This window comes from Psammomys obesus, unplaced genomic scaffold (genome assembly GCF_907164565.1).
Source record: "Psammomys obesus unplaced genomic scaffold, mPsaObe1.curated_primary_1811, whole genome shotgun sequence".
Classification (NCBI taxonomy): Eukaryota; Metazoa; Chordata; class Mammalia; order Rodentia; family Muridae; genus Psammomys; species Psammomys obesus.
In genome coordinates this window covers 8,761,224-8,775,298 of record NW_026591598.1, presented here as the reverse complement: position 1 = coordinate 8,775,298, position 14,075 = coordinate 8,761,224, and the positions used below count along the sequence as shown (strand labels likewise).

General features: G+C 54.3%; 1 protein-coding gene across 5 annotated transcripts in view; it reads right to left on the bottom strand.

Moving 5' to 3' along the window:
- Col16a1 (collagen type XVI alpha 1 chain) overlaps positions 1-14,075 on the bottom strand; it is a 49,745-nt gene that overhangs the window by 21,179 nt on the left and 14,491 nt on the right. For 4 of the 5 annotated variants that reach the window (XM_055611352.1, XM_055611356.1, XM_055611353.1 and 1 more), the window contains 18 exons: positions 11,911-11,946; positions 11,728-11,772; positions 11,335-11,466; positions 10,670-10,705; positions 10,205-10,312; positions 9,806-9,928; positions 9,645-9,698; positions 9,421-9,462; positions 8,746-8,781; positions 8,608-8,661; positions 8,373-8,441; positions 5,193-5,237; positions 5,075-5,101; positions 4,529-4,582; positions 4,255-4,302; positions 4,066-4,119; positions 419-472; positions 192-224 (listed from right to left, as the gene is read on the bottom strand). In XM_055611352.1, coding sequence (XP_055467327.1) covers positions 192-224; positions 419-472; positions 4,066-4,119; positions 4,255-4,302; positions 4,529-4,582; positions 5,075-5,101; positions 5,193-5,237; positions 8,373-8,441; positions 8,608-8,661; positions 8,746-8,781; positions 9,421-9,462; positions 9,645-9,698; positions 9,806-9,928; positions 10,205-10,312; positions 10,670-10,705; positions 11,335-11,466; positions 11,728-11,772; positions 11,911-11,946 — 1,050 coding nt within the window. The remainder of the gene's footprint in view (positions 1-191; positions 225-418; positions 473-4,065; positions 4,120-4,254; positions 4,303-4,528; positions 4,583-5,074; positions 5,102-5,192; positions 5,238-8,372; positions 8,442-8,607; positions 8,662-8,745; positions 8,782-9,420; positions 9,463-9,644; positions 9,699-9,805; positions 9,929-10,204; positions 10,313-10,669; positions 10,706-11,334; positions 11,467-11,727; positions 11,773-11,910; positions 11,947-14,075) is intronic. The other variant, XM_055611354.1, reaches the window with a different exon arrangement.

The following is a 14,075-nucleotide window of genomic DNA, read 5'->3' as shown; positions in this document are numbered from 1 at the left end:
CAGCAAACGTTGCCTAGAGGGTTGTTACAAGGCAGAGCCCAGCCGGGCCCTCTAACACAGATGCTTAGAAGGCCCTTCCCCCACCAGCAGGGACCCAGCAGGCTCAACCTGCTGCTGTCTGTTAGGTGGCAGGCAGCTGAGCACCCACTGGGAGAATCCCCTTGGCAGCGCCTGCCAGCACCTCTCCTTACCTTGAGGAGATGCTGCTCAATGGGTAGGGATCCCTGCAAGAGACAGATGTAGGTTCTAGCTGGTCCGGAGGGGAGGCTTACATAGCCTCTAGGAGCATCCGGCCTCAAGATTGGGAGCGAAAGAGAACCCCCACCAGAGCTCGGGCGGCTGCGTGGCCAGCTCATCCCAGGGGAAGGACGGGAAAGACAGCAAGGACGATGGCCATTGTGTCCTGGCTGATACCCACCAGCTCGGCAGTGAGCCCAGGCTGTCCTGGCAAACCGTTGTGACCGGGCACTCCCTGAAGCAGAAAAGAAACAGAGATCAGATTCCTCTCCCAGCCTTGCACTCTCCTTGCACTGGTCCATAGCCCTGCCACCTGTCACCCATTCCTGCGTGGGTGGGAACAGGTCAGAACGTGGGCAAAGGGTCTTCCGTGGGACAACTGCTGTGGTCTATCCTAAGTCACCTTTCTGGATTTTCTCATGAATCATCATCATCATCATAGCTTCCTGGGGGCAACAAGCATTTTATTGAGAGACAGAGATGAGACGGAGAGTGAGGACCACGGACTCACAACCCCCCTATTTCATCCACCAGTTGTCCCTCATCCCTTGAAAGATGTCCCCCCCAGCATCGGAGGCTTGCCAATCCAGACCTTCTAGGTGCAAGTCCTCACCACCCAGGTAACTTTTGGGAGAGTCCAACTCCGTGCCTCAGTTTCCTTAGCTGTAAAGCAGCCATCATGCGTGGCTTCGAGGAGGGCATACTGTGAGGCAGGCACAGGGCACTGAGCCCGGATGTAGGGTGGCTTCCTTGCATATTCACAATGCACATTTGCATATTAAATACTCTGCTGAGGAAGGGAGGATGTTTCATTTTGAATCCCCAGCATCCCTTGAGGAGGAGGCGCATGTTAAGTATGTGTTGAATGAGCACATCACTGCACAGCCTGATCCTCCTGGTACGGGATTTCTGGGGCCTGTTCTGAGATCAGGCCTCCCTTCAAGACCCAGCTCCCAGCACTGGGACAGGTCAGCTGCCCCTGGGTAGTCCCTTCCCATCTAGAGAAGGCTCTCCCACTCCTGGGTCACCACCCAGCCCCCTCTAGTACCTGCCAGCGCCCACAGGGTCTAGAACAGTGCCCGGCACTCGGGTAATGCTTTGAAACAAGGTCTGTTTAGAAGCAGGTCGGGATGGCCTCATACTTGCTATGTAGCTGAGGGTGGTCTTGAACTTCTGATCCTGCTGCCTCTACTGGGATTACAGGCATGTGCTACCTCACCCAATTTATGGGGTGTTGGGGATCCAAAGCAGGGCTTCTTGCGTGCTAGGCAAGCACCCTACCAACTGAGCCCCAACCCTAACCCTGTTATCCACTGCTGGATATGGCTGTGCTATGTTCTCTCTATGGCTGTGCTAGTTCAAGCCTGAGAGTGATTCTTTCTTACTCCGATAGAATTGCATATTCATGTTCTCCTGTAGAAGCAGGGGATGCAGCCCAAGTCTGACCACTGCCTACCACTTATAAAAAGCTTGGGCGCATTTCTCAGCCTCGGTGTCCCAGGCACCTCATCTGGAAAATGGATCAGGATGAATGGCCGTTCGCAGGCGCTGGAACGACGCAGCCTTGGGCGAACAAATGTCATCCATCTCAGAGCCTCTGCACAGAGAAGGCTGGCACAGGGCAGGTACCTGTTTGTGGCAGCCTCAGGCTGGTCTCGGGCACTGGCATCAGATACGATCCTGGGCCCTGGGATTCCACTCAGCACTTTTTCCTGCCCTTGTTCCCCCAGTGTGGCTTGGCGTGGCTCACACCACGCCAGCTCTCCTTGGCTAATGGTTCACTTTGCAATGACTCAGCCTCCCCAGGCAAACTCCGTGCCCCCTGCTGACAGACCGCCGAGGGCTGCCACTGTGCAGGAAGCTCGGACACTTTCATCAAGTGCAGGGACTGCCAAGTGTGTGGTGTGGGCTCTGGTTCCTGGTGAGCAAGCCCCTGAGAACTGTCCTGAAAGGCAGAAGAAGGAAGGAGATGGCGCTCCGCTTGGGAAAGCCCAGAGCTGGCTCTTTAATACCTGGCTGGGTGACCTTGGACAGGACACCTCACCAATCAGAGCTTAAGCTGGTCCAGGTGTGACAGGGGTGGCACCATCTTCCCTCTGGGGTTAACAGAAGGCTCAAACAGAGCGAGAGGACGGTGGTAAAAATCATGACAGTAGTAAACACTGTGGCAATAGCCAGAGCCTCCTGGGCATTTGTTGTGTGCCAGGAAAGAGCTCACACACAATGTACACACAAGCATACTTAATAGCCACAGGAAGCCCACTGAGGCAGGTGCTATAATTATCTATATTGAACAGGTAAAGGTATGGAGAGGACTCGGGGTTAATTAACTTGTCCGGCATCACAGAGCACACGACAGAAAAGAGGTTCAAACTCAGGCTGCCTGGCTCTGAGACACACGAGGTCAGTGTGACGCTGATCTCGACTCCTGACAGTCTCTACTCCCTATCTCTGGCCTCTGTGCTGTTTCCCGAGGGCATCGTGGACATCTTTCCTTCTAGGCCTTTGACCTGCTGCCTTCCCTTCTAGGAGTGCTCCTCCCTAGGAATGCTCCTCCCCAAGGATGCCCCTCCCCTTCTAGGAGTGCTCCCCCCCAAGGATGCTCCTCCTCAGGAGTGCTCCCCCCCAGGATGCTCCTCCTCAGGAGTGCTCCCCCCCAAGGATGCTCCTCCTCAGGAGTGCTCCCCCCCAGGATGCTCCTCCCCAGAAGTGCTCCTCACACCCCATGTTCTCGCATTAACAGGTTCACTTGCATTTCCTTTACATTTTGATTCCAGCGTCACCTTTTACTTTATTTGCGTATGTGCACATGCTCGTGTGTGTGTGCACGTGTGTGTGCAGATTCATGTGCGTTCTGAGGCCAGCTGTTAGCACTGGGTGTCTTCCTCAGTTGTTCACCACCTTATTTTAACTTTCCTGTGTGTGCATGTATGTGATTGCGTGCGCCTGGGTGAGCATGAGTGCACGCCTCTGTGCGCGCGCGCGCGCGCGCGCGTGTGCATGCGCCTGCGAACAGGCACACAATGCCACAGCGTTATGAGGGTTTGGTCCTCCCTTCCAGCCCGTGGGATCTGGGATGAAGTGAGGTCGGCAGGCCCACAGGTGAGCACCCTGATTGGTGGAGCTCACCAGCTCTGAGACTGGCTGGCCCCGAGGACCCGGGAAGGGGCCCTCCTGTCTCTGCCTCCGAGAGCACTGGCGTTGCAGGCACGGGACACCATATCTGGCTTTTTCACGTGTGCCCTAGGGATCTGAATTCGGGTGTTTATGCTTGTATAGTGAACACTGTCCTGACTAGGCCTCTTCCCGGCTCCAAACGTCACCTTTTCGAAAGTTTAGTGCTTTTCACCAATGTCTTCCTGGCTCTTCTCCAACTGTCCATACCCAGCTCTAGCTTCCTCCTTAGCCCAGGACCAGTCTCGGACATATCAGAGTTTATATTTCTTGCTTACTGTGTGTCTCTCTTGCACGGATACTAATGTTTGTCACTGCTAACATCCCAGGTCTAAAACCGTGCCTGGAAAAGATCACGTGCAGTCTGAACCAGTATGAAGCTCTGCCTCAGAGCCTGGCTTCCTGCCAGGCCTGGGCTCGGATCCCATTAGTGGGGGTTCTTGGGCTAAAACACAACAGGGCATTCCTCAGAAGGCGGCTGGGAGCCCACAAGGCCTGGCCCGGGGATCTACGAGCCCTCCATGCCATGCTGGGAAGCAATGGCACGGAGAAATCATGACAGACCTGTCCTGCGCTTTCATGGAAAGTGCGCTGTGGAAGAGCCCCACCACTGCCTCGGCCCTGACCCCCCAGTTTCCCTTCCAGCCCTTTTACCTGTAGTCCAGGTAAACCGGGGGGACCTGGAGGTCCGGGGACACCTGGGGGACCCTGTGGGAGGGAAGACAAGATGAGAGAGGGGGAAGGAGAGCTCCCGGCCACCACAGATGGCAGGGATGGCAGTCGTGTCAGGGTGGGAAAGCCGCGACAGGAGGCCACAGGACAAAGGAGGCAAGCCACACACACCTGCGGACCCGGCTGCGAGGAGCTGCCCATCCAGAGTCCCGGAGCACCCTGGGTGGGAGTGGGGGGGTCGCAAAAGAAGGGGAGAGGTTATAGGCAACGTCTACACCAAGCACAGAGCTGCATGGGGAGGGGACTGGCCGGGACACAAAGCCTGGCACAGGGCTCTTGCCCACTGGCATCAGGTGAGGTGAGGAGCCAGGCCTCTCCCCCAGAGGGGAAGGCGGGGTGGGGCGGGGGCGCTGGGAGTGAGGGGGGGAAGCTCAGCCCCGCTCACCGGCATGCCAGAGAAGATGGGCGGAGAAGGACAGGAACACTCTCCCGGATCGCCCTGGAAAGACAAGAACCTTGGTTTGAGGCGGCAAGCGCCCTCTTGGAAGCCTCATCCGGGAGGTGGCCTGGGCTTTAGGGATGGAGAGGCCTGGGTCAGCCTCCTGTGTGGTATCTTCAGACAACCCACAGGACTCAGGCTTCTGGGCTGCCAAGTGGATAAGAACAGCTTCGACCGCATAGACTACCAGGGGACGGGTTGGGTGCGCTGTGTAGTGGCCATTTAGTTACGTCACCATCGGCTGCTGCCCACACAGTAGCGTCATGGCTCCGTCCTGAGCGGTCCCTTCTACCTGGGGCCCTGCCGGGTTCTGCGCCCTTCTGTCCTGGTCCCTCACCCCTCTCTGCCTTCCTCTCTTCTTGCCTCATCTTCTGACCCTGCTTCCAGGCGAAAGTACAGCGACCTTGGAGTGCTAGGGGACTCTAGGGCTCCTAAAGAGCTATGGGACTCCCATTCCCAAAGAGCAGTGGCCCTAGGCCCTTTGAGACCTACCTTCTCTCCACGAGGCCCCTTTTCACCCTGCAGGGAAAACCACAGGGAGGTGAGTAGTTCGGGAGCGGGAGGCAGGTCCAGCCCCAGAGTCCCACTGCCTGGGCGCCACTGTACTCACTGGTGCTCCTGGGAGTCCAGGCTGTCCTCTCTGCCCATCTTGGCCCTAAAGGGAGAGGGCCCAGGGTGAACAGGCGAGGCTGATGGCAGCCCATCATCTGGCCTGGCTACAGAAGAACGATAGCACAGACAGAAGCAGCCTCAGGCTCCCTAGGGCCCATGTTCCAAAGGAAGGGCCGAGGCCAAGAGGTGAGGAGAGGCAGGAGGGAGGGAGGTTTGACAGCCCCAGGCACTGCGTCCACCAGGGAACAGTGGATGCCTCCCCGCTCCAGGCCCCTGTGGGGCAGTGCTGTTCTGCTTTGCCAAGGAGGAAACTGAGGCTCTCAGGGTCACCAGACTAAGCACGCAAGCCTGGCCCAGGGATCTGGGGTGGCAGTCCCTGGTTCCCTCTTTCTCTCTTTGCACACGCTCTCGCTGTCTAAGTCACTCTGCGGACTGAGCTGGGAGAATGGAAGTTCAGAACTGTTTTATCAACTCTGAGGGAGACGCGATCGCATGCCTAACGTCACACAGCTGCTGAGAGTGACACACAGCTGGTGAGTGTGACACACAGTTAGTGAGTGTGGGGAAGACCAGGAGGCCTCCTGGGTAGGATACAACAGGAGGGGGTCGGTCAGTGCTTCTGACTAGGAGCTCAAGCAAACACGTGGCTGTGCTGAGGCCCCGAGAGGCCAGCCTGGCTGCAGAGCAGACGTCCCCATGACTGCCTTCCTGGGGGACGCTCTGCCTTTGCATTCAGGGCTCAGAGCCATCGGGGACAATTCTGCGACTCCACCTTTACCCTGGGACTCTCTGCATCCGACAGGGATCCGGACTGTCTAGTTCTGCTGGGCAAAGCAGACCAGCCATATGGGCCTGGGCAAATCCCTGCCTCTTCCTCTAGGCTTTGGCGGGCACCACCAGGCAGGATCTACCAATGTCCTCCAAACTCAAACAACAATTTCTCTAGAGTGCTACAAAGGATAGGGGAAGGATAAGGCTCACAATGCTATTTTCAACATTACCAAAGGCTCAAGAAAAATTATACATTTGCCCACGGCCCAGCATGGCATAGGCTGGCTGAAAGGTGGCATTTCTTTGATTCAGGCTAAAATTATCATCTTGTAAAATTCTAGTGGGTTCACGTGGAGTGGAAGCTGACTATTAGACAGGTCTTTGATGACTAAAATGAGAAAATGCACTTATTATTACCTAATCTATGCAATTTGCTCAATAGACATGTCTTTTAAGCACAGGAGCCATTGTCTTGGGCAGCAAGGAATAGAACCTTCCCAAACCATAGTCACTCAGTGGACGGTCCCTATGGGCTCCAGGGCTGCCATGAGGGTGGGGCTGCAAGTTCTCAGCTCCGCCCTCTACTCTCTGGTCTTTGCTCTCCGTGTGTGTGGATATGAATAAAAATGACAGCGGCTCCCAGCCCGTTTTGGTGGCTCATACCTGCAACCCCAGCATTTAGGAAGCTGAGAGAGGAGAGCTGCCAAAAGTTCAGCACGAGCTCGGGCTACACAGCTGAGTTCCAGGTAAGCCTGGCTTAGAGTGTCAGTCCTCGTCTCTGAAAACAACAGTAATGACTGCAACAGCGCACTTCCGTATGTTCAGAGCTGACTGAGCACACGGCCTCAGCTGGCCATTGCTCCAAAAAATGGGGCTGACAGTGTTTTCTCTCTTCAGAAGCTAAACATGTGGATCTCTAAGCAGAGGGGAGTGAGATGGTTGATACCAAGGGGCTGAGGGGAGGGAGAAAGCAAGGGAGCTGGGTAATGGGGACCAGATCCCTATTAGTTTGGATAGACAATTTCTAGTCCTTTACAGAACAGAAAGGTGACTCTCCCCCCCCCCCGCCCCAGTTTACAAACAGCAGAGTAGCTGAGGGTTCTGGACGAAAAGAAATGAACATAAGATTGGTTCGGCATGCCTTGCGTGAATGCACTCTGTAAACTGGACAGTTGCACCGGCTGATTTTAAAAGTAAAGTCCTGCACTGGTGAGATGGCTCAGCAGTTAAAAGCACCCACGGATTGCTCTTGCGAAGGGCCCTGGTTAGAGTCCCAGCACCTACGCGGTGGTTCACAACCATCTGCAGATCCAGGGCATCTCCTGACCTCTGCAGGCACCAGGCAGGCACATGCAGGCAAAACATTCATACACATAAAAAAAAAAAAAAAAAAAAAAAAAAAAAACCAAAGGGAAAATACTACGTGTGCTTGTGTGTCTGCAGGTATGTGTGCACGCATGTGGAGGAGGTCAGAAGTCAGCTTTGACTGCCGTCTACCTTTCCCTGTGTTTGTTTTTAAGACATGGTCTCTCGTGGGTACCTGAAACTTCCCAGTTAGGCTATGCCGACTGGCAAGTGAGCCCTAGGGATTACAGTATTGGGTTACAGGGCACATAAGTCACATCTCACCTTTGTTGATTATGTTGCTATTGGTGATGGTGATAGTGGGTTTTTGAGACAGGATGTCTCTGTGTAGCCCTGGCTGACCTGGAACTTGCTCTGTAGACCAGGCTAGCCTTGAACTCAGAGATCTGCCTGTCTCTGCCTCCTGAGTTGTTTGTGTTCAAGACAGGATCTCTCTATGTGGCTTTGGCTGGCCTGAAAACATGGTGGCCATGTAGACCAAGCTGGCCTTGAACTTGATTGCAATCCAGCTGCCTCTGCCTCCCAAATGATGGGATTAAAGGTGTGAGCCCCCATACCTGGCCACACCTGACCTTTTACATGGATGTGGGGATCAAAGGATCAAATTCAGGTCCCATGCTTGTGCAGTAGGAACTATTTTACCCACTGAGCCATCTCCCCAGTCCTTGAAAATATATTTTAAAAATTAGAATAAAAAGAGGCAGACTGGAGAGATGACTGACTCAGCAGTTAAGAGCACTTGCCACGCTTCCAGAGGACCCCAGTTCAGTTCCTAGCACCCAAAGCTACCTGTACACACACACTGAGAGAGAGAGACAGAGAGAGAGAAAGAGAGAGACTAAGAGAAAAAACACATGGTGGAGATATATTATCATTTAAAGGCAATCCCAGTGTGTCTTCCTTCCCTGAGGATGGCCCCGAAGGCTTGTCTCCTCCCAGCCCAGGCTGCTGAGACTGCAGCATCAGCTCTGTGCCCTCTCCCCAGCAACAGTGCCATGCGCCCAACAACTCCTGCAAAGTCATGTAGAGGAAAAGCTCTTACCGGAGGCCCGGAGACACTAGCACCAGGAGGTCCCATGGGTCCTGTGGCTCCTCTGGGTCCTGGAGCTCCCTGTGAAGAGGGGACAGACAGTTTGCTGAGGCCTGATTTGAAGCCAGCACAATCCAGCAGTGAGCTATACATGACTGGTTCTTAGGTGCCTCTCTGACAGGCACCGCTTAGCCCCAGGTCCCCAGGCCTACAGCTCCAACAACCACAGCAGAAGAGGCTAGCTCACCTGAGCACCTTTTTCTCCAGTTGATCCAGGTGGCCCCCGAGGTCCTAGGAACCCCTGCAGATGGAAACACAGTTGGTGATCCCTCCTAAAATGGGCCCCTTCCCCTGTCAGCTGCCTCCCGGCTCTAAGGAGACCTACCTGAATGCCAGGCAAACCCTGGGCTCCAGGTTCCCCCTGCAAGTCAGAATGGGCAGTCTGAGGCACAGCAGCCAAAGCCACCTGCCCCTTGAACCAGTGTAGCTGGCAGATCTGGGAGGGTATCTGCCAGCTCCAGCTCTAGGGAGCTCCCCAAGATAACTCAAGGGCGAGAGTGATGAGGGCAAAGCCAAATCCTGGCAGAGCATGGTGATACATGCCTTTCTTTAATCCCAGCACTCAAGAAGCAGAGGCAGGCAGATTTCTGAGAGTTCAAGGCCAGCATGGTCTATGTAGTGAGTTCCAGGACAAAGAGGGCTATGTAGAGAGACCCTGTCTTCAAAAAGAAAGAGAGAGGAAGGAAGAAGGAAGAAGGAAGAAGGAAGAAGGAAGAAGGAAGAAGGAAGAAGGGAAGGGAAGGGAAGGGAAGGGAAGGGAAGGGAAAAGAAGGAAGGAAGGAAGGAAGGAAGGAAGGAAGGAAGGAAGGAAGGAAGGAAGGAAGGAAGGAAAAAGAAAAAGTCAAATCCTGTACAGAGCAATAACAGAGCAAGGCTGGTTGCTAACCACAGAACTGTGCCCTTAGCATCTAGTGACAGGCAGAACCCTAGGATTGGGGAGCTGGCAGCTATGGAAGTGTTGCAAGTGAGCAGGAAGGCAAAGGTGAGGTGAGATACTTACCTGGGGTCCCTCTGCACCAGTGCCTGGAGGTCCAGGCTCTCCCTGAGAGGAAAAAAAAAAAAAAGACAACCCATGGCTGGAAATTCTCAGCCCATCCCCCAACTTCTCCCCAGCCTCTCTGAATCCTCCCCTACTTTCACCACTCTGAGCCTCAAACTCTCAGTCCCACATTCCCACCTTTCTTCGCGGGGGGGCGGGGGGGAGATCTCCATTCCCACACATACCTGAGTTCCCTTCAGTCCTGGGGGCCCTTGAACTCCTGGTAGACCAGGACGGCCCTAAAAGGCACAAGGGAACCCATGGATACCCTTGGTGTGTTTGGCGGATTGAGAAGGCCACACACAGACAGGGAAGGAGGAGGAGAGGACGAGCCAACGGCACTTACTGGTTTACCCGGCCGACCCACACCTTCCGGACCTGGCTCTCCTTTGGGACCTGGTTTCCCAGGCAGTCCCGATACATCAGTCAACGCTCCTTGCAGGCTAGGGCAGGCAGTGCAACCATCACCCTGGTCAGAGACAGAGAGAACCTGTGAGCCAGGACCGGTAGCCAGGCCAGGGGTCATCGGCAAAGGGGACCCCTGCAACTCTCTGAGAGCTCCACCCCTCTTCTGCCCCCCTCCACCAAGAAGACAAAATAGAGCCCAGATGTTCCGAGCTGCGAGCTGCGGTAAAGAGCCGAGGAATCTGGTGCGGCCTGGCTTGCTTTGAGGCTTCCTGCAGTACAATCCTCATTAACTAGCCCCTTGATTGCAACAAACTCCTGCCAGGCCTGGCCAACCAACCTTTTCTCCTTTCGGTCCAACAGGACCCCGAACCCCAGGCTCTCCAGACATTCCGGGCTGCCCCGTGGTGCCAGGCGTCCCAGGGTCTCCAGGATTCCCAGCATCCCCCTGTAAGGAGTGGCGTTTAAGGAGGTCAGGTGTCGCCCAGCTGGGGGAAGGCTGTCCCTTGAGACCTGTGGGCAAACACAGGTCCTTCCAGGGGCCGGGGGCTAAGAAGGGAGTGGAGATTGGTGCGAGCAATCAAGGAAAGGGGGAAGACTGTTTCAGAGAGAGGCCGGGGGGAGGGGCTACTTGGAGTTGGATGGGTGGGGAGGGAGAGAAGATCTGAGAGGAGTTGGCGGGGAGGAACTGATCAGAAAATAGTCCATCAAGATGTATTTTCAATTAAGAAAGAGAGCGAGAGCAGAGAGGCCTCTAAGGCGACCAGGCACCCACCCACCTCTATACCCATTCATATCTTCTTACCTTCTGCCCCTTGAGTCCACGCTCTCCAGCTTTGCCCTGAGAAGAAAATGGTTCACTCAGAGTGGACGCCCCTGGGTCCCCAGCACAGTGTGAGACCCAGGGGATGTGGCAGAACAGGAGACACAATGACCTCTGTCCTCAGGCTAGGGAACCAGTCTAGCATCGGAGATACTTCTGCCCATATGACCTAGGCAGGTTACCTCATCTAGCCCCTCATCTGGCCTCAGTTTCCCCATCTGTCAGATGGGGGTGATAAAGATGGTGTAGGCGTCTGCACCATAGGGGTCTTGTGAGAGTGCTCTTCTGCCGGCCCAGTGTCCTGTCACCATTAAAGCGACAACCACCGTGCCACAGCCAAACCTGCGGATTCTCCAGCGTCTCCTGTGCGCTGGCTCAGGGTTTCACGAGCATCGTGACTGAGCTTCACCTCTAAGGACAGGGCCCAGAGGGACAGAGAACAAAAGTGACTTGCTCAAGCCGGAGATCTTATAAAAATCAGAGCCAGGACTGGAACCCAGCTGTGCCTTGTCCCTGCTATGTTCCGGGATGAAGGGCGGGGGGGGGGGCCTGTGTGGGGGATGCAAGCAGCTTGCACTAGACACAGAGAGGCAGGGGGAACCACTGCTCTGTCTTGTATCCCTGTCAGGTCCGTGTCCGGGATTTACCTGCTTCCCAGGCAGCCCAAAGCCTGGCGGCCCAGGCTCTCCCTTCTCTCCGGCTGGGCCAGGCAAGTGAACCACACTACCGTCTCCATCCTGAGGCCTGGACAAGGCTGCACAGGGCTCACAAGGCTCCCCCTGCAAATCAAAGATGCTGGGTTAAGAGGGTCCCAGATCCTGGGGCTTGGGATCCGGGGATGCAGAATGTAGCCAGCTCCAATGCAGCACCTCTGCCGAGTGAGGGATGTCTTGGGGACACGGGAAGAAGCAAAGGTGGAAACAGGGCCATGTTGCTGAGAGCCAGAATTTACCCCACAGAATTTACCCAGGATTTGGGGTAGAACAGGCCAGAACAAAGGCATCTTCCCTGGCGGCATGCAAGGAATGCCATAGACTCACCTTTGTGCCTTTGCTGCCTGTTGGTCCCACTGGTCCCGGTGGTCCCTGTATGAGAAGCCACATCAGACAATGTTCAGGCACCTGCCTAGCCTGTGCCGTGGCACAGCCCAGACCTCTCAGAGCCGCTGTGCACCTCCCAAACTGCCCTCCCCTGAGCCACCGCCATCCGCAGAGTATACTCACTGGAACTCCAGCCGGTCCTGTGTCGCCAAAACTACCCTGAGGGCCAAGCAGAGAGCATATAGTTAAAGGGGAAACTGGGCAGAGGTGCCAGGTACATGGAGAGACCTTTGGGATGTCTACTGCAAGGTAAAGTGAGGCTCCCAAATTCCTCAGGGAGGCCCTGAACAGCCACGGGCTTGAAGCTAGGTTTCTGCAATCAGCTCCCATTCCAGAAGCTCAGACTTGGCTTCACCTATAGCCAGGGAGAGGCCATGAAATCTTTCCTCCAACAGCTCTTTATCAAATCCCTTTTGGCCCTGGGTTAGGTGATCTGTATGTGAACAACACAGACAAAATGCCTGCTGGATCTTGCACACTTTTTTTTTTTTTTTTTTAGTAACCCTATGTTATATAGTCAAGGATGACCTTGAACTTCTGATCCTCCTGCTTCGGGTGTGCATCACCCTGACCAGTTTATATAGTGTTGGGTATCAAGCTCAGGGCTTTAGGCATGCTAGGCAAGCACTCTACCAACTGAACTATATTCTCAGCTTCCCCTCAACTTGTGTGTGTGTGTCTGTGTGTGTGTTGTATGTACACATGTACACAGGTGGGTAGCGGCCAGAGCTTGATATCAGAATCTTCCTCGATCATTCTCCACATGCATTTTGAGATTGGGTCTCTCATTGAGCCCAGAGCCCATCAATTCAGCTTGGTCGACTGGCCAGTGAGCTCCAGTTTCCTCACCCACGGTGCTGCAGCTCCTGGTTTTTTATGTGGATGCTGGGAATTCAAATTTGGGTCCTTGAGCTTGCGTGGCAAGCACGTTATGACTGGAGCTTTTTAAATTAGGAACCTTAAGTGATAACGAGCACTATGAAGGAAACGAGGTAATGACAGGCCAGGAGGTCAGGGAAGTGGGGCCACAGTTATCAGAAAGACGAGAATGAGGCCAGCCAGTGAAAGAAGGTGAGAGCACCCTGGGCTTCTCCGGGAGTGACCTGGGTGAAGCCTGGAGGTGGGAACAGTCTCCACATATTCCAGAATGGAAGGAGGTGTAGATGGCTAAAAAAATAGGAAGGCAGGGAGAGAAGGAGGAGGAGAAGCTAGAGGGAAGGTTCTTCAAAATGAGGGCCAGTAGGCCTGTGGCATAAATTCAAGTCCCAGAAGGCCTGTAAGCAGGAAGTTCTATCACTGGAGTTCTTTCTACAAAAGCACATTAACTGCTCAGTGATAAATGGGCTGTTGAAGGGCCATAGTAGACGCATACAGGCCAGAGGAGGTCACTACCAACAGGAGGGAGGCCATGGGGACCCAGTGGCACAAATGGAGAGAGAAGCAGGGAGAGTCAAGGGAGATTCTGTGGGCAGAAGCATCAGGACTTGTGTCTGGGATGGATGAAGGGGAAAAGATGTAGGAAGAGGAAGAGTGAAGGATGATGTCAGCTTTGGGCTTTGGGGATTTGGTTTATGCTATTCGCCGTGATGAAAAAGGCTGGTCACGCTTGGTGGCACAGGCCTCTGATCCAGCTGCTGAGGAGGGGTAGGTAGGTGGATTGCAAGGTCAAGGCCTGCCTGAGGTACACTGTGAGTTCAAAGCCAGTCTGGACAACTTAGTGAGACCCTACCTCAAAATAAAGAGTAAAATAAGGGTTCCACAGCTCTCTGTGGGGCAGGGGTTGTAGGTCAGTGGTAGAGGGCTTGCAAACTGTGTGTTAGATCCTGGTTCAATCTCAGTCACACACGCACACACACACAGAAAGCAGGGGTTGGAAAGGGGTGCTAAAACTCCATTTGAGAAATGCTGTGCGTGATCTGCCTATTAGGGGTTAGTCTGAACACACATCCTACTGTGTCTCCCGATTGAGCACTCTCACACCCACAGAACCCCTCATTTGAGCAACAGTCTATTAGAAGTTCAATGCTATCATTTATTTCTAACACAATCATAAATACAAATGTCAGCATGGCCATCGAAATCTAGCTAACCAGCTGAGCAGCGGAGATTATAGACTCCGGAGCCAGACTTCCCAGGCTCAAATCACAATTCTGTATCCAAACACCCATGAGGCGCTGGGAAATTCCCTTGGCCTTTTTATGTCTCCTTTTCCGTATCCATAAAATGGGAATAGTAGGGAAATGGACTCCCTTAGCACCAAGGAAAATGAAACAAGAATAAAACGTGCA